Source organism: Camellia sinensis, chromosome 1 (assembly GCF_055761805.1).
Source record: "Camellia sinensis isolate YWXY chromosome 1, ASM5576180v1, whole genome shotgun sequence".
In the NCBI taxonomy this organism is placed as follows: Eukaryota; Viridiplantae; Streptophyta; class Magnoliopsida; order Ericales; family Theaceae; genus Camellia; species Camellia sinensis.
This window is the reverse complement of record NC_138961.1, coordinates 122928403-122954837: the sequence shown is the minus strand read 5'-3', so window position 1 is coordinate 122954837 and position 26435 is coordinate 122928403. Positions and strand designations below refer to the sequence as shown.

The 26435-nt window shown below is 35.0% G+C and overlaps 1 protein-coding gene across 1 annotated transcript; it reads right to left on the bottom strand.

Annotated features, from left to right (window-relative positions):
• Positions 1-710: 710 nt before the first annotated feature.
• Positions 711-23886, bottom strand: LOC114295645 (ATP-dependent zinc metalloprotease FTSH 11, chloroplastic/mitochondrial). The gene is made up of 17 exons (XM_082883491.1): positions 23114-23886; positions 21932-22085; positions 21510-21602; positions 21207-21295; positions 19977-20100; positions 18689-18808; positions 18189-18239; positions 17065-17126; positions 12471-12528; positions 6165-6290; positions 6003-6083; positions 4069-4198; positions 3781-3929; positions 2552-2833; positions 2057-2146; positions 1924-1977; positions 711-1086 (listed from the first exon to the last, which is right to left on the bottom strand). The coding sequence occupies exons 1-17, from the start codon at positions 23656-23658 to the stop codon at positions 934-936; spliced, it is 2361 nt and encodes a 786-aa protein (XP_082739617.1). The 5' UTR covers positions 23659-23886; the 3' UTR covers positions 711-933.
• Between the last annotated feature and the right edge of the window lie 2549 nt (positions 23887-26435).

Here is a 26435-nt window from a genome sequence, read left to right as displayed (position 1 = left end):
CTTTTTCTAAATCATTTCAGCAACTCAGCAATAGTCTGTGGAACGGTTCAGACTGTGTTGTAATAATTTGTGTGTAAATTTTTATTTTTATTTTTATTTTTTTTTTGTGGTGAATAGTGATAACTTTTTAATTTTTTTAATAACTTTTTGACTTTTTCAATTGTTTTGGATATCCCAAGCCAGCCCTTACTAAAAAGAGAGATTAGTATAATTATATCAAAATTATAGAATTTCTTATATTTTTTTCATATCTTAAGAGAGATGAACATAATTTATCCTAAATGTATTTATCACTAATTATAAATCACCTCTTAAATGTAATGATGCAATAAAAGGCATGCTAGATGTATAATAAATAGTGAGACTAACTATGCTACATGAGAATGAGGTAATGAGTTTTGATAAATTATTTTGGTGATATATAACCACCCTCTAAAAATAATTCATTTTCATATGAAAACAATTTTTGAAAAACAAAAAAACAAAACCTTAGGACCCTTATCCTAAAAATGAGGTGTTATAAGAAATTTTTTTCCACATTACCAATCAAAATTTTGGAGAGAAGAAAAGTCATCGAAAACGAAACCAAACAAGCAAGCAATTCAGCTTCCTCTGTAATAAACTATTTATTGATATTCTTCCAAATAGAAAATGAAACAACATTTCATCGATATTCAAGGATCAATAGAAGGAATGAACAAGCACCGCAATAAACTAATTATTGATGTATTGCTTTAAAAAATTACCCACAATGGGGTATAAGTTCAAATGAAATATAGTTTCCAATCAAATAAGACCATGTTACAACAGGAAAATATGCAGAGGGAGAAAATTTCTAAGATTCTATAAAATTAATTGCCCGCCGTGCTTTGTATACACTGTACAGAGCTCACCGCTATGGCAGACTAGGTTACAAAAGAACAGATCCAGGCTTTAAACCAATGCAAGCTCCTCCTCCTCTTGTTGCTGTTGTTGCTCGGACAGCCGTCCTTCCCCAGAGGGTAGAAGAACACGCTTGATTTCTTCTGCACTAAGTGTCTCATACTCCAAAAGTGCATGGGCTAATGCATGTAATGCCTTCTCATGCTGGGAAAGTAGTCAATTAGTTTAGTTAAAGCTCAGAATTTGAGAACAAAAGCAGAAGAAAGTAGAATCAGAGCATTACTAGCTCTACTTGTGAAGATACCAGCTACTGATGCATAATGTCAACAACCTTTATAGCTTCACTTCCAATATTTTTTTTATATTTTTATATTTTTTTAACTCAACTAAGAACAAACTATGTAAAAGAGTCCAGCCAAATGAAAGAAGTCTTGATGAGCTGTATAGGCCCTGCAAACTCTGATGCTTAATGTCGTCACTCATTATGCTTGATGACATAGAATATGTAAATTGTTATATTTTCTTTTAACATTTTCTTAAATGGTAATTGCATATACTTCGTAAAAATCACAACTACATCACCGAAAACTGTACAAAAACATGACCAAGAAGCCCAAAGCGAGAAAAATATACAGCAGTAGACAATTACTTGAATACCTGAAGAACGAAATTAAAACCTTGGACAAGGACAGGAAACTAGCAGATACTAAACCCGAACCTAAAAACACATCCATATCAGGGCAGAGGAATAAGGGTAGCAAAATAAAATTCTACCCATAACAGCTTTAAGAAAGATGCACTCAAGGTGTGAAATACCAGAAGTTTTCAATTTTTACCCTGCTCCCCATTAGAAGCATGGCTTCTTAAGAATACCACTTCTCTGTGACTACATGAAGGGGCCAATGTGCATTTTCATTGAACAAATTTCTAACCATGTAACATTTGAAGTGTTTTTTACCAACCTCCTAATCCATCCAATGATTTTGTTTATTTTCCTTTTAATCACAATCTACAATTATAATAAAGAATTCATAGACAAACCTTCTTTAGCAGGGCTTTCACGCGATCATATGCTTCTCTTAGAAGTTTCACCACCTGCACAACCCGTAAAGCAAATTACTTCCCAGAACTATGTCATAACTGAACCACAAAACTCCAGATTTAAAACACATACTTCGGCATCAATGCGTGATTGCATTTCTGAACCAGGTCGTTCTTTGATATGAACTGGTCCAATTGTATCACTCATCCCACATGTTGACACCTTGCAGATGAAAACAATGCCATAGCATCATTAATGAAAATAAAGAAGCTCATCATGACATGAATATGCAGATAACCATAACTTCATTCTCTAGTAATTAAGAGTTTGTGCTATGGAAATTCCTCACGTCAAATCACTGAAAGCTAAAAGGACAAGTGATTAGCAACTAAAAACTTTGCAAATGTATCCATTGCACCATAAATCAATTTCACGTTATACGTGCATTACATGTGCAAAAACTTGTAACAAATTTTTACAGAAACTGGTAACTCCCTTTACTTTCCTATCTCCAACACCCCCCTCTCCCTCCAAAACCAAAAGAGCTAACCCCCACAAAAAAAAAAAAAAAATATATATATGAACCACCAGGTTCTAAAAATAATTTTGTGAAGAAACAAGGAATACCATGTATTGGGCAAGCTCTGTAGCCGTGTGAAGATCACTACTTGCTCCAGTGGTGATATGGTCCTGACCAAAGATAAGCTCTTCTGCAACTCTTCCTCCCATGCAAACGTCAAGTCGTGCTAACAACTGTTTCTTGCTAACTGATGTCTCATCAGTTGAAGGGAGTTGTGTAACCATTCCCAAAGCAGATCCACGTGGCATAATCGTTGCTTTATGAATTGGATGTGCACCCTCAGTATTGAAGGCAACAATTGCGTGTCCACTCTCATGATATGCTGTGAGCTGAAACATATGCAGGTAATGTCAGCTACAGTATCAATGCTGTGAACAATTTCTAAAAATAGGACTTCAACTGGAAAATAAATCTCCAACACTACGCAAAAAATAAAAATATCTGGTGATGCTAACCATCCTAAAGTACATCTAATACACCACACCATGCTTCACATTAACAAAATCTAGACCACTCTCAATTTCGTTTCCACAGTTTAATTTTGGCCTAGAAGACTCTCTGGAGCATTTTCTACTGGCTTAGTTTTATTTTATGCCAGTAGTAGGACAACTTTGTTCTGTCCCAGATCAGGGCCTCAAATATTTTAACTGGAATGAGCCATGAGTACATCAATGGCATAACTCTGAGATCCTAGGCAACAAAAGGCCATCATCAAAGCCCAGACGAGCTCACGATTATAAGGTCTGCCACACTTGTTCCCTCTGCTCCAAGTGAAATGAAGTTTAGAAAAAAGGGTAAGGAAAACAGGTCCAGCCCTGAGTTTTTGGGTGTCCTTAGGCGAAACCCCAATAGGGGACCCTATATTCACCCAAAAAACAAAAAACAAAAAACAAAAAGAAGTTTTTCACATATATAACTACCAAAACTACATACTAAAATTTGCTTACATAGATAGCAAAATCCATTTTATAATTATAACAGGAAAACCCACCAAAACAATCTAAAATTATAATACAAAATTAAAATTGAACAAATTGTAAATATTGTTTAAACATTACTCTTCTTTGCTTTGGATTGGGCTCTTTTTTATTTGAGGCCTAACAAGTAAACCAAAAAAATCAAAAAATTGGGTCTAGAATAAGGGCCAGAATCTTTTGGCCTAGGGCATACAAAGAAGAATTGAACCTGTGACTCAACAATTGTGATATAAAACATAAAGCCAAGTTAGCCATAGTTCAAACCTCACCCTAGATTTCAACATTAACAATATGCCTACCTTCTTTGACTCTTCTGAGATGAACATCGTTTTCCGCTCTGTACCCATAATTATCCTGTCTTTTGCAAACTCCAATTGTGCAGCTGTTAGCTTCTCAGCACCTTCAACAGCAGCCTTAATGGCAGCAATATTTACCAAATTTGCCAGATCTGATTGAAATGAAAGTTATGACGGAAGAAGATGTAAGTCCTACTCACAATATTCATAGGAGAAAAATTTAATTGGTGGGACACCAGGACTAGTTTAAGGAAAAGGAATTATTTATCCGAAAGGACAAAAAAGATATACCTGCTCCATTGAACCCTGGTGTACCACGAGCAATTGCTTTCACATCTACATCCTCAGCCAATGGTTTATCTTGTAGATAGAGCTCCAATATCTCTTGGCGACCCCGTACATCTGGATTAGGAACAACAATCTAGAAACAAGTTCTAGTTAATAAGCAATGTGCATGATACAATCTAGAAACAAGTTCTAGTCGACATCAAGCCAAGTTACATTCTATGTAGTTATAAGGAACGTGCATGATACAATAAGAATCAGTCGATTTGACAAATTTTATTACTTTAATTCACTATGTCTTCTTATCAAAGAACTAAGCAAAGTATTGAAAAAATATTCTTGTATTTATCCTCGCAATTATATTATATTATAATGCTATGCAATATGTGCTACAATTCTAATTTTGTAAAGGTAATACGTGACTTTGAGTATCCGATACTTGAAAATTAAGTATCCGACACTCCAAAATTAATGAAAAAATAATTAAGAAGTATCTAATACTTTTAGTAACTATCCAATACATATCTGCGAATATCCAAGGAGTATCGGTATCCGATACGGATACGTTGTCCTTTTAGGAGTATCTGTGCTTCATATTTCACAAGATAATTTTTTAACTGTAGTTGCAAGGAATAGTCACTAAACATATAAAAAGACATCAGACCAGAGAAACTCTAGTTAGTTGAAAGCTTAAGAGTCACATGCAGTAAATCTTTGAGTTTGAAATGTTCAACCAGGGGAATGCAACCAGAAAACATTCGAATATACAGAACTTTCACAGCCCAAAGATTACGGTCTTCAGATTTTGCTGAGTGAACTAGATAAGTGGAACAGGATTACTGCAAGGTCATAGTGAATAACCAGAAAAAGTTTCTAAGAAATTGGTTCCACTATTAAGTCATTGTGATCTGGCCCAGTCCAAGACCACTAAAGGAAGTTTTTAGGAAGATATTAATCAGGCTTATCTTCCTAATGTTCTCAAGTTCCTTATTTAGCTTCTTCTTTTCTTTTTTCATTTTTCATTTTTCATTTTTTTTTTCTTTTCGGTTAAGTCTTTATTTAGTTCATTATCTTTGCAGGACGATACCACACAGACCATGTCTCCAGAACCATGGCTTCCAAAAAGTACCACCAAATAAACAACTATATGTTGATGTAAGAAGTCCACTAGATGATACTGAAAACTTGTGAGGAAGTAAGCTTGAAAGATTATGATATTATGATACATTCAACATGTATCAACCTATGAAGCACCGACACTTCAAAACAAGTGCCGTGTCAGTGTCAGTGTCAGACACAGACATTTCGGGGGGACACGCGGACACGGCGGGGACACGTATGCGACACACCACATGGTATGTCCCCTTATTTAATTAATTTATTTCCAAGGAACACGCCGGGAACATTTTAGGGACACACTAGGGACACGCCAAGTTATCTTTTCTCCCATTTTATTTAGTGCTTTTGATGTATGTTAAATGTTTATTATTTTTTTCTTAGATTTAAATACTTAATAGATCATCTATAAAAAATATATATATATATAAACTATAAGTATTAATTTTTTTAAAAAAAAAATTAATATAAAAGAGTATAAAATTAGAGTTAGTTTTTGTTAATATTGATTATTTGTGAATGTAATATAAATCTAGATAGCAAATAAAAATATATGCAAATATATTTTATTGTTGTATCCTCGCCGTGTCCGTGTCCTTGTCCCCATTTTTTTTGAAATCGTTGCGTCCCATGTCCACATCCATATCCGTTTCCGCATCCGCATCCATATTCATGTCCGTGTTTCTTAGGTATCAACTAATCAGATGAATAAAAATCTTCCATGATATCATGTTTGGATTTCGCAAATACTTTCTTGAATTAAGAATATCAACTACTAAGAAATATCAAATATTAACGTAGTTATGAAATGTCAAAGAACTTACATGCCTGTCAAATCTACCAGGCCTTGTCAAAGCTGGATCGAGTATATCAGGCAAGTTTGTTGCAGCCATCAAAATTATGCCCTAAAAGAAAATCATCTTTACATTTAAAAATGCACAACAAAAATTTCATTGCCTTGATATCACAAGCTTGTCATTATATACCTCATTCTGTTCAAACCCATCCATTTCAACAAGCAACTGATGCAATGTTTTCTTTGTATGGCCTTCCCACTGCTTCCGTGTGGAGCCAACAGCATCAATTTCATCGATGAAAATAATGCAAGGAGCCTATTAAAAGAAGTAAGTTGTAAATGGAAAAATCAGAAAGAATTCTAAAACTTAAAAATATGTTGGACATTGTAAAAATTGAGAGAAGATCCACTTGTAGCCACATCTTAGGAAACAATATGCCTGATTTACAAGCAACATCATGTGTTCTTGTTAAGCCCATCATTTCTTTGTTTATGAATAAAAATGACGCAATGATTTTAGTTTCAATTCAAGTATAAAAGAATGGCAACACTAACTATTATAGTCTGAGCTAACAGTATCATTTGAATTGGTTAACGAAAATTCAGAATCAATCACAAAGGGAAACTTCAACCACATAGTTATGATATGATATTTGAAAGTTTAAAAAATAAATAAATTAAATAAAATGGATAGTGCTCAGAGGTTGTTTACATCAAAATATACATGGCACTCGCTCTATTACATATTAAGTGTAACACATGTTTCATTAACTAACTCATCTAAAGAGCATATCATGTATGACAAATAATTTAAGCTCTAAGTGAGTTGCTACTAATGATTTTCTTATAGTCTCACCAAAACCTTCCCCAATTTCTCCCAAAAGTTCGCAAAATTTCTTAGATTCTACCACATTAAAAGGTGATGCAGAATATAAGAAACTCAAGGAAAAGTAAATTCAAAGAAGTGGTGATATTTGGAAATTGGAATGGTTTTAAAGAGAAATCGACAAGAATCATACATAATTATGTTTCTAATATTATTATAGTTCTATTTTATGATTATTTTTAGATTTTTAGGCAAAGGGTATTTTGGTAATTTATATTTGTCTACATGGGCTGTAAGGGTCACCCATGGGTCGTCTTGTGAGTCAAGTTATTTAATTAGTCTTTGTTTTTATTTCTTATTTAATCTCAAATTAGTTTTGGAAGTCAAAGATATTATAATAGTTTCCTTTTTTTATTATAGTTGGTTTAGGAAGTCTACTCGCTCTATATAAAGCCATGTAATGCTTATAATTTAATAGAGTTGATGTTTTAGAGAATTTTGAAAAGCTTTGAAGCTTTCTTTTGGATTGTGTGATGCAATCCTTACCCTAGGTGTGATGCCTAAAGGATTCTAGGAGTGATTCATAAATCTATCTTCTTCTTCCTTCTTCTTTTTCTTCTTCTTCTTCTTTTTTTTTTTTTTTTTTTTCAATTTACTAGTCTCGGATTACTGTTGACAGCCCTCTAAAAGTGCATTTTACAACCTTAAAACCCTATCCAATCACCCTCAAATCAATCCTAATTTAACCCTTAAAACTCTAAAGTACACACTGTTTAGGCCGCTAAATAGCCTCTATTTTCACCCCACCAGCACTGTCCTGCATCAAAAGGTTTCCTAACTTTCCTAATTTAAATATTTGAGTTTCAGATTTCTCTCAGCATTTCAAAATCATGCACATAGACAACCAATCTTAGCATAAAGCTGACAGAAGTATGATAAGAATGTGACACGTATACATAACATGCCATTTTTCTACTAGCCTTTCTCACTTGTAACAATTTATCCTAAGATGTTGCAGCAATTTGGTGGTTAAGAAACAACATGTTCAAAAATTGAGTATAATTAAAATGAGGATGTTTAGATGCGTGAATGGTTTGGCAAGAAAAAGACAAAATAAGAAGGAAAAAAATGGCACCTGTGAACACGTCACAACATATTTTAATGCTTAAGGTTGGAGTGATTTGATCCAAGTTGAAGGTATCAAAAGGACAATGTGAAGGTGAGAAAATTGGTTGAGGCTGTGAGAAATTGCATGATTGCCTTGGACATAACTAAGAATATGGTTTTGCATGACCCAACTAGAGAAGGTTCACCAGAAACTAGTTCCTTTTGAGTTGAGTATCTAGTTACAGTAGCATCTTGTCAAGTTTTAAGGACTGGTGCCCTTTATTTTCCCATTTCTTCCTTTTTGGAAGGTTAATATTTCCTTAAAAAGTAGAAAAAAGGTCATGCAAACACATTAGCTTTCTTCCTAAAGATGAAGTGCAAATTTGTATTGTTAAAATTTACCACTCACCTACTACCTCCACTATCTTTCTCCACACCTACCACCTCCACTATCACACACTCCACTACCATCCACCTCCACTATCACACACTCCACTACCATCCACCTCCACTATCACACACTCCACTACCATCTTCTCCTCTATATATAGGAATTGTAATATACAGAATATAATCAATCTTGTAAGACATCAATCAATATTAATCAATAATACATATATTTTTTCATGGTATCAGAGCTATAGGTTAGCTCTTGGTGAGCTTCACCTTCCGGCGGGCGGCAACCTTGCCTTCACCGCCCGCCGGACCCTAACCTGTTACATAATCAAATCTCAAACAGACCTGATTCACACCTCCCAAAACATCTCATTTCATTCATCTGTTTCGTACCCTGTTGGCCTTCTTCCTTACCTTGCCGATCGGAGCCACCGCGCTACTTGTCTTGCTGTCACCGCCGTTAGACTTTCCGGCGTTGGTTCTCTACTCGCCGCCAGTGCTCTTCGCTTGTCATTTCTCTCCGGCGCAACCCCCAAGAACCGTCGCCCAACGTCTCGCTGTCCTTTGACTCCTGAAGAAATTGGATTGCTGCTAGCAGCTTTGGGCTTTGACAACAATACTCGTTTATATCTTGCCTCCCACAAGGTATATGGTGGAGAAGCTAGAATCTCAACCTTGAGAAATTTGTTTCCACTAATGAAAAAAAAAAAAAGAGCCTTGCCTCTTCAGAGGAAAGGGCCCAGATTAAGGGAAAGGCTTCTTTATTAGCTGCAGTTGATTATTATGTCAGCATGCACAGTGACATCTTCATTTCTGCCTCTCCGGGAAATATGCACAATGCAATGGTGGGACACCGAACTTTTGAGAATTTGAAGACACTTCGGCCGAACATGGCATTGTTGGGCCAGCTATTCCTGAATAAGAGCATGAGTTGGTCAGAATTTCAACAAGCAGTGGAGGAAGGTCACAAAAACAGAGAAGGGCAGATCAGGGTTAGGAAGCCCAAACAGTCTATATATACATACCCAGCTCCCGATTGCATGTGCCATGCTTGAGTTGAAATCATCATGAACCTCATCATCTCTCTCTCTCTTGAGGAGAATAAAGAAGAAAAGAGCAAACAACACAGGGGGGACATAACACACTGTCACTCTCTCTCTCTAATAATCACCCCACATGCCTCAAGATATTTCACGTGGGTACTCCACCTCCATAGACACATCAAATATTTTATTCACACCCAAAATCATCATCACATTTTCCACCGCCCCACTTTTTAAACATATTATTATTATTATTATTATTATTATTATTATTATTATTATTATTATTATTATTTCAAATATATTATTATTATTTCTTTCTTTTATTTTTATTTATTTATTTATTTATTTTTTCACTTTATTAAAAAAAAAAAAAAAAAAAAAAAAAAAAAAAAAACAATTGCAACCAATTTACAAATTTACACAACCAACCATATTTTATTCCTCTCAGGGATCAACCCCGATCACAATTTTACACACAAAAAAAAAAAAAAAAAAAAAACAAACCCAACATAAATCGGAACAGTGGGATTTTTCTTCTCTACTCTGCTGCAGGTCTCTTCTTCTTGCCTCCGTCCTGGACGGCCCTTGACGGTGTTGCCTCCGTGTTTCCTTGTCCACCGAGCACGTTCACTCCCCCATACTCCTCCACTGCAGCATACGGCGGCCCTCCAAATCGGAACATCACGGTGGCCTTCCGCTTCAGCTCCTTGTTTTCTGTCTTTAGCACACTTATCTCTGCTCGCGCATCCTTATACATGCGTTGGAGCAGAGCCAGCTGGGAGTTTAAATGCTGCACCTCATTTGTTCTACTCTGCAGCCGGTTCGACAAGTTTGTGACCGCCGTCATGCTTTCCACACATGCCTTCAGAGTATACTGATTGGCCTCCACATCCGACTGCACCGCCATTTTTTGCTCCACCGACCGCATCGGAAAGTTCAATGGAGCAAAACCAGAGGTGTTTGGTTGCGGTTCACTGGACACCGCACCAGTTATTTCTCCTGTGGGCTCGTTCAGTTCTGGAAAGAGCGTGAGCAGGTTCTGGGTAGCTGGACGGGAAGACGAGGCCATGTTTTTTGGGTTGCTAAGTGTTTCAGCGAAATAGCAATTTCAGACTGGTAATGTTCGGAAGGGTTGGTGACAGAATGGCAACAGAGTGTTCCAGAATCTCTTTCTCAGAAACGGAAGAGTTTTTTTCAAAGGATTTTCGGCGGTTTCAGACTGGTTTGCACAGCCTCCGCCTCAACCTTGGTTAAATAGTCGAGGCAGCCACGCGCATCGCGCGCCTCTTACCACCAGCCGACAAACGGGCACGCAAGCCAAGGCGCCCACGTGCCTCGCCATCATGTCCGGCACACCTTTTGATGAATTGGGCACGCCTTTTGATGGCACGCCTTTTGACAAAATTGGGCACACCTTTTGAGGGTGCCACTTTTACAAGGGTCCGACAAGACTCTATAAACTGTCCCGACATTTGATACCGGTTAGCTTTTTTAAGGGTCCGACAAGACTCTGTAAACTGTCCCGACATTGATTCCGGTTAGCTCCTTTATGGGTCCGACAAGACTCTGTAAACTGTCCCAACATAGATTCCGGTTAGTTTCTACAAGGGTCCGACAAGACTCTGTAAACTGTCCCGACATTGATTCCGGTTAGCTCCTTTATGGGTCCGACAAGACTCTGTAAACTGTCCCGACATTGATTCCGGTTAGCTCCTTTATGGGTCCGACAAGACTCTGTAAACTGTCACAACATTGTCTTCTACAACGGTCCGACATGACCCCATAAACTGTCTTCTACAAACGGTCCGACATGACCCCATAAACTGTTTTTCTACAACGGTCCGACATGACCCCATAAACTGTCTTCTACAACGGTCCGACATGACCCCATAAACTATCCTCTACAACGTTTTGACACCACCATACAGTGTCCTCTACAACGTTATGACACCCCATACAGTGTCTTCACCAACGGTCTGACACGACCATACAGTGTCTCCTATCTTTTTTTATTTTTATGTATTTTCTTGTTTTGTTCCTCTCTTCAAACTCAAGTTGGTTAGTTTCTATCCTCCTTGAGTTTGCGGGGGGCTGTTAAAATTTACCACTCACCTACTACCTCCACTATCTTTCTCCACACCTACCACCTCCACTATCACACACTCCACTACCATCCACCTCCACTATCACACACTCCACTACCATCCACCTCCACTATCACACACTCCACTACCATCTTCTCCTCTATATATAGGAATTGTAATATACAGAATATAATCAATCTTGTAAGACATCAATCAATATTAATCAATAATACATATATTTTTTCATGTATATATCTAGCACATAAGCTTATTGGGAGAACAATGACATTGCATCTTTATCTATACTTGGCCTCATTATTCTACACACTAGTTTTGATATTTAACTTTCTGACAAGCAAAACAAAAATGCCACCAAATTACAATACCAACCAACCACCATACATACAGCTTCAAAATGAAGAACTACGTTGAACAAGTGAGCTGACCAAATATAGAATCTAAATTCACCAATTTTTAATTGTGTCTTTCGGGTCAGACAGACATATTAGGTTAAGTAATAGACAGTGGGTCCAAAGTCCTCACATTATACTAGTTCAAGCCTCTGACAGACAGATTAGGTTAAGTAATGGATGGTGGGTTCAAAGGCATCACATTATAGTAGTTTAAGCCTCTCCCTCTCCCTCTCTCTCTCTCTCTCTATATATATATATACACATTTGATAGGGTTTTAGTTTTTAGATTTCTTTTTTTTTCTTTTCATTTCATTAAGACAAGTCGAATTTTTAATTATCTTTGAGAAAATGTGACTAACAAAATAATGAAATAATGTTCCATAAGAGGAACGACTGAAACATGCTTATAGAAGTAATAATTAATTTCTCTAGAAAAGATGAGAGACAGTTGGAACTTGCAATGGTGTTTGTAAATGTGCAACATATACCAAGTACAATTATCACAAGATCTATGATGCAAAAATTCATAGTAATCACTGAAATGGTCACCAAGATAAATAACATGTTTATTATTTCTGATTAGAAAAACCACAAAAAATTGCAGCAGCTTTAAAACTGACAAACCTTCTTCTTAGCTGCCTGGAATAAGGATCTCACACGCCGAGCTCCAACACCAACAAACCTAGCAAAGAAAAAGCAACATGACAAGTATTTCAGCCTGAAGCCATACATTAAGAAACCTAAAATAGTAGATCAGTAACTTTATTAGTTTAATTGAAACCCAAAACAAAGATATAGACAGAAAATTTGTTCCCTCCAGTGTTATTAAAAGCAATAAGCACACCATGGCACCAAGGTCTCCTGAGGCCTTAGGCGCAAGACGAGGCACGGGCTTCATCGAAGTAAGGCGCACCATGGCAGGTTGAAATAATATAATTTAATATGAGGTATATAAGCAAACAACTAACTGGTATAGCATAAACAAAATGAAACGTTGAACATTTTAAAAAATAAATACCAACAAATATTGCCATTTTAACATAGACAAAAGAGTAATATTCCAAAGTTCAACATAAAACACGAATATCCATGATCTAAAGGTCAACTAAATCGACAATATTAGCATGTATATTTGAAGGATATGATCTTCTGTAGCTAACCCATGTAATTTCAGTGGCCCAACTCGGGGGGAAAAAAAAAAAAAAAAAAAAAAAACGCCCTCAATGCCTGCTCCTTAGGCTTAATTGCACCTTGTTCCAGTCGTGCGCCTTAATCGCACCATAGTGAAGTCATCTTGCCTTGACCATTGCAAGGCGCTGGGGGTGGGCATGGCTGGGACTTGAGCTTAGGCGCACGCCTAGGCGCACTTTTAATAGCATAGGTTCCCTCTAACAATGAAAATTGTTTCTGGAGTTGCTAGTACTTGTGCCTTCGCGCTACTTGAAAATATGAGAGCCAATTTGTTCAACTAGAATAAACCAAACCAAACCAAACCAAACCAAACCAAGCCTTTGTTTCCCACCCAAGTGGAGTCGGCTACATGAATTATTTTTTGTCATCCTACTATGTCAAGGGTTATATGTTCAGTTAAATTAAATAAATTCATTTTTTTATTACCGCACCCCATGTCAGTTTAGGCGTTTCTCTCCCTCTAACATTTCCCTTTATGGTGATCATCACCCTTCCTTACCATTGCATCTATAAGTCTTCGTTGTACTTTACCAAACCATCTTAGCATGTTCTCTCCCAACTTATCTTCAATTGATGCTACTCCTACCATTTCACAAATATTTTGATTTATAATTATATCTTTCAATCTTACCACACATCCATCTAAGCATTCTCATCTCAACTACACTCATTTTGTGAACATGTTTCTTAGTTGCCCAACATTTTGCGAACATAAAGCATTGTTGGCCTTATGAGATGGAATAGAGGCAATCTTGAACATATGCAAAGGTGGATGAAGTAAGACTTTAACCAAGCATCTTATTCTCCAGTATGACTTCATAAACAAACATACAAAAAGTTTATCCTCACTCTATTATCTAAATCTAATTATTGGGTGCTATGAAAACGATTGTACACTAAAGTTTCATACAACGGTTTCCTCTTGGGTTCTTGTCATCCTTCGGCAGTGGGGCAAGGCTTTTTCTCTTCATCTTTCAAACTTTTAGCTATAGAGTAACCCAATATTCTGCTACTGGCACTCAGCTCTGAGGGACTAAAATACCATCAAGTCCATCCCCACAACCAAGATTGGCAAACATATCAGAAAAGGCTTAGCAGGCCAATCTAACTGTCAAGGGAGGTCAAAGTAATTGTTGAATATAGAAATTAAAGTACATAGAATCTTTTTATTTTTAGTATTATGTATATAATTTGTGATTGTATCAATCACTGATTTAGTATTGTTTCCTTATTTATATCGTTTCCTGAATTGTATCATGAATCTATTATATATATATATGTGACATCTACCTCATTCATGAGTAAGTCAAATAATTCTTTTCATTTTTTTTGGTATCAGAGCTAGACTAAGTACCTAGTAATTTTGCTTTAACAGCGGGCGGCAGCCTTGCCTTGGCCGCCCGCCGAACCTCAACCCATTCCACTGCCATATTTTCTTTCAGTATCACTTCATGGTAATCTCTTCCCCTATCCACTAATTTATTCATATCCCAAATATCTCTATCATATTTCTTTTTTTTAATTCACAATCCATTTTTGTGTGTGTTTCTGTTCCACTTTGTCTTTCCCTCTATTTCAACATCAAATAGGTTTCTATCTTCAAACTTATTTGAGTTTGAGGGGGGTATTATACCTATATCATGGTGAGCATGGTGATATACCATGTGAATCACCTAGGTCGCCCTATCTGGCGCACAGCCCAAGTCGCCTCATCTGGCGCACAACCCAAGTCGTCCCCTCTGGTACACAACCCAAATCGCCCCCTTGGTGCACCACCCAAGTCGCCCACTTGGTGCACCACCTGTGCCACGCTTACTGGTTCAACATCCAATTCTCTATATCGGTCTGGCATGACCCCTTTAAACTGTCTCAACATTGATACCGGTTAGTCTCTACAATGGTTCGACATGACCCATTAAACTATCCCGACATTGATTCCGATTAGATCCTACAACGACATGACCCTTTAAACTGTCCCAACATTGATTTCAATTAGTTCTTATAACGGTTCGGCATGACCCTATAAACTGTGCCGGCATTAATTCCGATCAATTCCTACAACAGTCCAACATGACCTTAAACTGTCCTAACATTAGTTCCGACCAGTTTCTACAACGGTCTAGCATGACCATAAACTATCTCCCGGCATTAGCTCTGGCCTCTAATGCCGACTAGGGTCTCGTTGGCTGCCGACCAAGGTGTTTCCTAACCATAGATGCTTCAGTAACTCTTCTAGGACAGTTCAGTTTCTGTTTTTTTTTCCCTTTCTATGGTGGTGTTAATGTATTAAGCACTTTTTTGGCCTTTTTTATTTAGTAGACTACTAGATTTGCTCAGTAGCATTTATTTGGACTAACCGTTGAGTTTTTTCCGACTTCTTCTAGTCATCCATTGGCATGCTACGATTGTTGAATATCTTTACACTAGCTTGAAGGAGAGTGTTGAATATAAAAATTAGAATATATAGAATCTTTTTATTTTTAGTATTATGTATATAATTTGTAATTGTGTCAATCACTGATTTAGTATTATTTCCTTATTTATATTGTTTTCTAAATTGTATCATGAATTTATTATATATACATGACATCTATCTCATTCATGAGTAAGCCAAATAATTCTTTTCATTCTTTTGTAATCTAATAGCCTCAGAAGAACCATGGACAGTTTGAAGAGAAGCTGAAGGCAAATAAATGGCTTATTTAAGGCCAATGTAGTAGCCATCAAAAACCACCATAAGTTCATAGAACACTCAAAAGTGCATTGCATGCAAACAATATGTCAGAATCAAGGTAAAGGCCGTGACAATAATACCTAAAAAGATGGGGGGAAGCTTCAGATGGTAATGCATGGGAAGGTTGTCAAATTGAAGAGAATCATCTCCACAATAAAAAGAATACTTCCTAAATGGGTAAGAGATAAGTTTGTCAATAAAAGGAAATGTGAAGTTTTTGTGTAGCCTTATGAGAAAGATAGTAGATGATAAGAATTATTGCTATAAACAACAATGGGACCCTTAGAATACCTTCAAAGATGTGGAAGGTGATATTCACCCATTTAAGCGAGTCCAACAAGAGAAATTCATCATACTCTTAGATGCGTTCAATTAACAAAAACCTCCATCCAAAGAGTATCTCATGCCATTCAAGGTGAACATCAACACTCTGCCAAAATGGGACGTGAAACTAGAGAGGGAAAAAAAGAAAAAGAAAAAGAAAAAGAGTGCTTCCATAGTTTCCATTAAATAAAGCTACTGGTTGGGAAGATTATTGAGTCTTGACTACTTTTCCTCCAAAAAGAATAAAACATGGAAATTCCTCTTGGATCTCATACAAAAGGCGTGCACCATTTCAATGTAGCAAACCCCAAGTTAGCACCTCAAAATATCAGGCGATGGACAAACATTAGATTCGACAAAGTTCACCCTTTTCAACTAATGCACATTCTTCAAACCAATGGAAGATACTTGACAGTAAGAAAAAACATTGGCTATATCACTTCAAACTTCAAAGCATTTATCAATATTATCCAAATCAATTAAATATTCAAGAATTACTAAGATTGATTAGTTCACGACTAATATAGGAAACCAAATCTTCTAGACCGCTCCATTTTAAGTGAAGCAGAGGTGTTTGCATGACATAATACTGTGAATCCACTTTTTCTGCAAACAGTTCACAACAAATAAAAAGGTTTTGCTTGAATTCATTAATTAGCCTCACTGTTCAGCCAGCAAGATACATATTAACCTAGGTTTCACGTAAGTATGGTATGATTACTTTAAAGATATCATGCCAAAAGATGGAAGATGTGAAAAGCACCCGGTGTTATGATTAACAATCCAACAAAAATATCAATCAGATTGATGTGATGTTAAAGGAAACAACTGCCGTCTCCTTTTATCAGTCAACAAATGAACATAACATGCAGATTGTATTGTTTTACTACATCTGTATTCCTCAGGGGGTCACTTCTAAAGCATAAGTTCCACTAAATAGTCAAATTAGTAGCAATATGGATAACTTACATCTCCTCAAATTCAGAACCTGCTCTGTAAAAGAAAGGTACCCCAGCTTCTCCAGCAATAGCCTTCAAAGTTCCAGATGCATTTCACCAGAGTCAGAAAGTGTATAAAGGTACTGAGCTTAAACCTCCATTCAATATAATCAGTAGAAAATTAAAGTAATGGTAGGAGAAAAGGAAAGGTACTACTAGGGAAAAAGAGATGTCTCTTTCCTCCTGTTTAATTGAGCAGAAGGAAAGGAGGAAGGATTGTAGGGTACTATGTTTTTACCATTATAATACCACAACATATTAAAACAACCGTTACATTTAAAGGGAATTTTTTTTAAAGACAAGCTTGCTCTTAATCTTTCTACCTAAGAGACATGGGAAAATCCCTTTCCTTCCCTTTTCCTACCTCCCACTCAACCCTTGTACCAAATGGACTGTACAAAACAAAGAGAGATAAATTTAGAAAAGTGAATTTTGCAGAATGTTGGAACCACCACCACCAGGAAGTTATATTTCCAACTACACACTTCAAAAGTCAAATATCTATCCCTAATGATTCATGCATGGCCTTGCACCCATTGATTACAAAAAGAAGGGGAAAAAAAAAAACGAAGAAGAAGAAGAAGAAGAAGAAGAAGAATGTCTGCATGCCTAAGAATTAAAGAAAATTATCCAAAATATGTCCCAACAAATACAAATGTGCTGTCATTTAGTATGTGTACTTAGAAAAGTAAGGTTCAGCTCTAGAGCAAACATGAAAATTAAACGGGCCACCAATTTGTATTAAAATCACACTCACTATGCAAGGGTTTAAGAAACCATTAAAACCTAGAGCATTTAGATTTCAAAATTCCTTAGCATTTCTGATCCTTTAACAAGCTAGAACTGAACTTTCTGATGACCAAACCTCAAAAAACTGAATAGCATGCAACAATTATACAGAACTCATGGAATTACTGTGTCAAACAGCTTCATTACATGCAAGCAGGTGAGGTGGATCAAAGTCAGAATTAAAAGAGAAAGAAACACAGGTATTAACTCTGAACCCTAGCAGCTTATCAATTGGTCAGGCACTTAATGCAAAAACTAAAAGACAATAAGTCCATGAAACATTCGTAAAAATATGTAACACCTTACCTTAGCAAGGAGAGTTTTGCCAGTTCCAGGTGCTCCAGTCAAAAGAATTCCCTGTAAATTTGTGTATTATATTTAGTAAAACCAGAAGACAAGAACAAACTAAGCTATTTAGAAAAGTAAAATGGGTATCCTTCAACAGTATGTGATCCCAGATGTATTAAGAAAACAAAGCCATGACAATTAGGCACTACAAACAGAGAAATCCAAATTTAATAAATGTATTCTAGAATTTGAACAAGGTAACTGTGTTATGTATGGATATCACAAGTATGAAAACATCTTGCCAACCAAAGAATTGTGAGATGTTAGATATGTACTTTTGGAATAATTTGATTCACCAAGTACACAGACTTACATACACGTCAAGAACTACTTACAATAATTGATCAAACACCAAGGACTCCAACAGGAAAGGATAACATTTTAAAGAGATTATATGCATAAGAGGACCAGTTAATGCAAGTAAATATATTTTCAAATGACTAAATACCATAACATACCTTAGGCAACTTCCCCCCAAGTCGTGTAAACTTTGTTGGGTTTTTGAGGTACTCCACCACCTCCTCAAGCTCTTGTTTAGCATCATCACAGCCTTTGACATCCTTAAATGTTTTAACATTCTGCAGCAAAACCAATTCATCAGGACAAATGACAAAAACTATGACTATTTATTAAAAAGTGGTCTGTTGAAATTTTCAACCCAAAAATGATCCTTTATGTATATACATATGTCGATAAACAAAAACTTCAAATGAATGCATCAAAATGAGTGCATAATATTAAGTAAAAATAGTACAAAAGAAACTCCATAGCAATGTCTGTAAATGGGTACATAAGATTAACAGTCCCAATAGGACGTCATCCTAGAAAAAAAATTGTTAGATGCCAACGGTCATCACCAGACAGGTAAGTTTAAAGAGCCAAGATGGACTATCAGCACCAGGACAAAAAGACCCTATGAAGCTTTGTTGTTCCCTGGGATTGGAACGCATTAGTTGTCAAGTTGGGCAATAAGGGTCTGGGAAGGGCAATCATCCATTCTTAAAACTAGCATTCTTAAGACCAAAGATTCAGACGGAAAAAGGGAGAAAGCCCTCCATTCCTGGTTCCGGAACCATAAGAATCCTTCGTAAGAATGGGATTCCAACTCAACAGCACTTGAGATTTGCTCTTTGAAGAGCACAATATGTTGAAAGTTGCAATCAGTCAGGGCACCTAAGAGGCAGTGGTTTACCCTGCAGCAGATGTCAATGGTTCAAGTCTACTTATCTCCAACTTGTGAACTTAGCCAATACAAAGATAGTTGATAGCACCCGATTTTTTAGATTCGACGGTTTGATCTATAATTTTTCATTCATGGACGCAGATAAGATCTTTCCATTTAGTAGCACCTTAGGATGATAAAGACTTAAAGTTAATGGTGAGGTTCAGACAAGGAAAGACTTACAGCGGATACCTAGGCACCTAGAGACGAGGAAAGGCATAGTAAGAGACGATATACTGTTGGCATTGTTTAATCTCCTGACAGCAGTATTTAAGGAAAGCAGAATCGTATGGCACAAGATTATAGTTCCCTTTTGCCAACTACTTGTTTATTCAGTTTTACATTGTAGTCAAACTTTACAGTTCCTAATTCCTAAAAAACAGAAAATCCAAAATAAACCTAAACCAGTAAATCTCCTTCAACCTGGAATAGATAACAATATAATGAGGATGATTGACATCTTGTGACAGCAGTCCTCAAAGGTTGGTAGAATTGTAAACACAAAAGCATAAGCACAAACCTACCTTCTCAGGCATAATCTCTTTATTCAGCTCCTTCGGGGCATAGGAAGAACTTGAGCCCACACCTGAAGTTCCTATCCCACCCAAGCTACCAATATACTTCTGAAGTGCAGCAGCACCCATTACCCTGAAAGCAGTGTCAATATTTCAAAATAATAGCTAAAGGACACAAGCAACCAGATATCATCTCAAACACTGAATTTACTGTAAGCAAAAAGATACTAGAACATAGATGTGACCTTTGAAGCACAGATATAGGATACGAGATACAGATACAATATGATATAGATAAGGAGATACAAGAAAACCTATAAAATGTATATGTATATACATATAAAAAATACACACATAGTGTTTAAAATGAAATAATATCAATGTAACTAAATTGTATTTATGTATATATATAACCATGTATATTAATATAACTTAATCTCTTCTTTTCTTGTTTTGGCTAAAATGAAGCCGTTCATGCATTATGCAAACAAAACTAAATTGCAGTAAATCATAGTAAATTACAATTGAATTGTACAATTCACAATTCAACAACACGAATTGAATCGTGAATCGCAAGATTCTAACAACCATGGCCAAGACAAGTTCGTAAATAATTTTTAGTGTTGTATTATACATAAGCTCATTTTGGAATAAAGTATTAGTTTAAGAGCTAGTAACTAGTTTACTATTTTATTTTCAAAGGTCCTATAAAAACTTCATAAAAATATTGATTCTAAGCTATTGAAATTGCTCCTAACATGTTGTACATAATTTTACTTGCTTGTTTAATTGTTGAAATCTGATTTCAGTATCGTTGCGTGTTCTTATTTATCCTAGCTTTCTACAAAGTATGGATATGGCTATGGGACATAACATATGGCATACCAGTTTTCTTCTATTTAACCTAACAATTATACTTAATGTTATGTAAAAATTATTACAATCTCAATTTCATAAAAGTTCATATAAGTGACACAGAGTGTATCTGAAAGTATCCAGTACTTCTCATAATTAAAGAAAGTTATGGATATATTTAGAAAGTATTTGATACATATCCACGAGTATCCGAGGAGTATCGGTATACAATACGAATATGATATGGATACAATGTCGCTCTAGAAGTATCCGTGCTACATAGAATGTGACACATAATAAAGAAACAAAAGAAGTTTGAATTTAAATTTATGGTACTCATCAACTATTTTGGATAAAAATAAAAATAAAAATAAAAACTCATACCACACTAAACCAACAGCAACAGTGAACAAGATTGTTGAGACGAGCTCTTGAGCAAAGCGTGATGATCTATTTGACACTTTAGGGTCAACCTAATAGAGAAAACAACATATGCTATGATTCAAAAACACACACATGAACAAAAAAAAAAAAAAACTCCCCACTAAATAAAATGGTGAGACATGAAACAGATAAGGATTATCAATCTTCAATCATACAACCAAAGATAACATCATGACGCATTAGTATAGGATGTAAATCTTCCTACTAGAAAGATAACAAAGACTATATTATATAACTCCTTACCATCACCACGTGCAATGGCTGCTTCTCAGATACACCAGGACTCAGAAATGGTTCATCCATGTTCCCTGATGCACGCTGCTTCAACTCTTGCAACTATATGTCGGTTTTATAATTAGTAATAAAACTATTATATCAAAATTAAACTTTATAGCCAAACAAGCACATTGACAATTATTCCAATTTTACTTCTACAAGAAAACTGCTAACAAATATGAAAACATTGGTACGGATGAGTAAGAAGAACCAATATTCCAAACTATGGACTATTAGAGGCACAAACATGCAATAGTATAAAAAAAGCTTGATGGGATAGATTAGACAAGTAAAAAGAGTTTCTCAACTTTTTAATTTCACTCCCAACCCTTCCATAGGAACAAAAATCATTCCATCCCAGTAAATGATAATGAAGCATGGCTAATTACCAACGTAGGAAGACTAGAAGGCTTGCCAGATTGCTCATCTGGAAGATATTCAGCAATAGCATTAGTGGCCACAAGAGCCCGAATATATTCTGCAACCCCTCTGCTATCTACTGCATGATCCCTTTGCTCAAATCGCCGGATGACAGCATCAGGACTAGAAAACAGAAAAATAAAATAAAATAAAATAAAAAATAACTACGACGTATTTTGTATTACATACCAGATATCACTACAATATGTCAGAAAACAGTATGAATGCTGCAACTTACTAGAATATTTACACTTTCACAGACTGCCGCTATGGTCAACAGTTTTTTACTTTCAATAAGGAAATCCAGCACAAGGGCCTTAGTAGTTGTAAGTTGTAACCCAAACATCAAACAATTATTACACAACCAGCTAAATCTCAATGGTAATTACATATAAAGAATCTTTGGTTTTGGGTACTGGAAAATTGTGTCCTTGTGAATAAGGCAGGTCCAAGAAGCAATCATTTAGTTGGTTGCCACTGAGCTTAGTGGGCAAATTCTTGGGTAGAAAATGGGTTCTTGTATAAAATCCGGATAGACAGGAATGCATGTTTAAGAATGTAAATCATGACAAGTTCTGTAATTTATGATTTCGTTAATGGACTCATAGAATTAACAGGGGATAGAATACACAGTGCCCGCTTGAGCTCATTGCTACAATCTGGGCAGTCTCAGTCTTTGGTGGAAACTCGGATTTTAAGTTTTGATTAGGAATTGAGTTGTTCACTGGGTATAACCTTGGCGCTGGATGGCTGTTGTGTTATCACTGGAGTAAGGACAAATTGCTTCTAACATATAATTCTTAGGCTATGCCCCCAGGGTCAACTCAACAGTGTCCTCCATAGCTATGTGCCCATCATGAGTATAACTTTTCATCTATGATACCAACGAGCGAGAGCGAGCTGTAACTTCAACTTAATTCATCTATATTTTTCATTTTTTATTTTCCAAACTTATTCTGAGTTATATCTTACTCTATGTAAAATCATAATTAAGTTTCTGCATAGTTTAGTCAGTTCAACAATATTCCAATATCAATAAATTATACCAAGAAGCTAGCAAAATGAGAAAAGACTAAAATGTAGCGTATTTTTCAAAACAAAAAATCCAAAAAGTATAACTAAATTGACATGACAGCATTGAAGAGTCTGACCTATGCTTATTGAGTTCGGCCAACAAAGCACTCTGCTTTGCTGCGTCCATTGGGTTTGCATCTGCATCAGCAATCAACATTTCCAACCGCTTCCCTTGGCGCGAAAAAGGCCACCAATTGAACCAATCCGACAACAAGACCTTCTCTAATCCCAGCCTTGCACTCCCCAACAAACCCACAAAAAATACCACCACTGGCAGCCTACTCTTCTCATCTCCTTTCTCCAATGAACTCTCCGATCCCGTCTCACTTTCAACCTCAGAAACTGCCACTTCCGATTCAATTCTCGCATCCTCGCCTGCAAAATCATTGCGAATGAAGTTGTTATCGGAAAAAGTGGAATCGGAGGTTGAATTGAGATTGTCAGGATGCAATGTAGAATTGGAAACAAGGCGGTGGCGGCGCAATCGAGAAGTTGAATGGAGTGAAGAGAGAGAAATAGAGCGGCGGTGAGTAGTAGAGAGAGGAAGTTGAAGGTGCTTAGAGGAGGAATATAGGTGAGAGAGTGAAGGTTTGCAGAGGAGAGAAGCTTGAAGAGCAGTCATGGCTTTAGTTAGGGTTTATTAAGGATTCTTTCAATACACTCTCTCTCCTCTCTCTTTCTCTGGAGCAGTATCGCAGCAAGATAGAGAGAGTGGCAGGTTTGAGAGTATGAACCACACGATTGCGAGTCTCTCGGTGAAAGAGAGTACTGTAGAGAAGAGAAGATTAGGAAGAAGAAACCTTATCTATCTTGATTGAAATTGGCGCTTTGGTGTGGGCGTGTGTGACCTATATGTTCGGTTTGAGTCGCTCATCACAAGTTCAATAAGTCAATATGACAAAAATAAAAAATAAAAAAATATGACAAAAATAAAAAAAGGCGGTTTGTTCAAGTTAGGTTCACTTTTTAATTTACTGATATATTAGGAAAATAATTTTTAAATTGAGTGATATGTTAAAAAAAAATTAGTTAATAATTAAATTTAATTATCAATCAATTATCTTATTGACACATTGGGTCATTTTGGGAAGTGAGTTATAATCCACTTCCCATATTATAACACACTTCTTCTCGCACAAAAAAACTCCTTATAAGCAGTTTTTTTACCAAAAAACTGATTATAACCAACTTTCCAAAATAGCCTATTATTTGATCTAAAAAATGAGTGTAAAAAATAGACTTTTATATTATTCTTCATAAAAATATAAAATAATAAATCTTACAATTATATCAAGTTGAATGGACCAAAAGTAATGTTAGACTGTGTTTGTTTGGACGGACTGGATAAGGGAAGATTGAAATCCATCGAATTATAATTCTGGGATTTATAGTCTTGGGATTATTTGGTTTGATAGGATACGTATCCCATATTTGTTTGGTCATGAGATTAGAAATCAGGAAATGACTATTTGGTTAGTTAATATACGAATCCTATGTTTGTTTAGAATATTATGGATAATGATAAATATTCAAATAACTATTTTACCCTTTTCAATTATTAACTAAGTAATAACAATATTAAACATATCTTCAATATTTTAATTATTTTTAGCTACATTAAATATATTTTATTTTATTTTATTTTTTACATAATTAAATAAATTTATTTTAAAAAATAAATAAATAAAATATCAATAAAAATATATGTTATTTTTTAATTAAAATTTTAAATAAATTTATTTTTAAAAATAATAATCATTAAATAATGAAATTAAATAAAACATCAATTAAAATTTAAATAATGAAATTAAATAAAATATTAAAAAAAATTTAAATAAAACATTTATAAAAAAATATTTTAAAAAATTAAATAAATAAAACATCAATAAAAATTAAATAAAATTATTTTATTTTTAAATTGAGACATTTAAATTTTATTGAATCTTACTAAATATAATATATAATTAAATAGTAGAGGATCAAAATGATCATTTCAAAAAAAAAATTTAAAAAATGTCAAAAAGTGAATAACAACAATATAAAAAAGTTTTAAAAAAAATGAGTGAAGTGCCAATAAATTTTAAAATGTGATATTATGAACTGTTTAGTCCTTCATTTTTTCTTATGAATTCAAAGGTCAAATTAAAATGAAAATTACACAAAATGGTAATCACTTACATATTTGGATTTAATTTTTTCGTGGATAAAAGTAGATTTTCTCTAAACGTAAAATTACACATTTGGGTAATCCACACTATAGAAGTTTTGGATTTTTCCTCCTTTTAGAACAAATTCCATATTACAAACAAAAAGTAACATTCTCATGTAACACTCAAATAACGTAACACTCCAACGTATCACGTTAAAAAACTCATTGATGTACTTTCTCTAAATATAACAACGTAACACTCAAAAAGAACTCTTTAGTGTATTTTTCTCAAACGTAACATTCTAATGTAATACAAAGAAAAAAAAAAAAAAAACTCCTTATTGTACTTTTCCCAAATATAACACTCCAATCAATATAATCTCAAACCTAACACTCCAATCAATGGAGGTGTTTGGCAAGAAAAAAAATAGCCTAGTTTAGGCTAAAATTCATAAAAAGACAAAATAGGCTAAAATAGCTAATAAGACAAAATATCACATCAAACCCATAATCATTTCACTTTTTCTCTCACAAACATCACATTCAACCACAAAAAAATTCAATCATCTTCCCAAACACAAAAATTTTAGCCTACTAAAATAATCAAAAACTAAAATAGCCTATTAAAATATCAACTTCCCAAATGAAGCCAATATAATCTCAAACATAACACTCCAATGTAACACACACAAAAACACTAAAAACTCTTTAGTGTACTTTTTTCGAACGTAATACTCATAGTTTAAAATTATACATTTGTTTAAAATTTATTAAGAAATTTTTATACTCCTTTTAGAATGATTTGAAGAATCCATTATTCTTCTAAAATGGTTTGAAGAATCTCACATTTTTTTTAAAGGTTTTACGTTAGAGTATTATGTTTGGGGAAAAAAAGTTATGTGTTATATTAGAATATTACGTTTGGAAAAAAATACACTAAGGAGTTTTTTTAGAGTGTTACGTATGAAAAAAGTACACTAAGAAATTTTATTGGGTGTTACATTAGAGTGTTAAACTAAGAAATTTTTTTGGAGTATTATATCGGAGTGTTTTGTTTGGGAAAAATACGCTAAAGATTTTTTTTGGAGTGTTACATTGAAGTGTTACGTTTGAGTGTTACATTAGAGTGTTACAATTTGAAATTATACATTTGTTCAAAATTTACTAAGGAATTTTTATACTCCTTTTGAAATGTTTGAAAAATCCAACATCATTTTAGAATGTTTGAAGAATATCATATTTTAAATCAT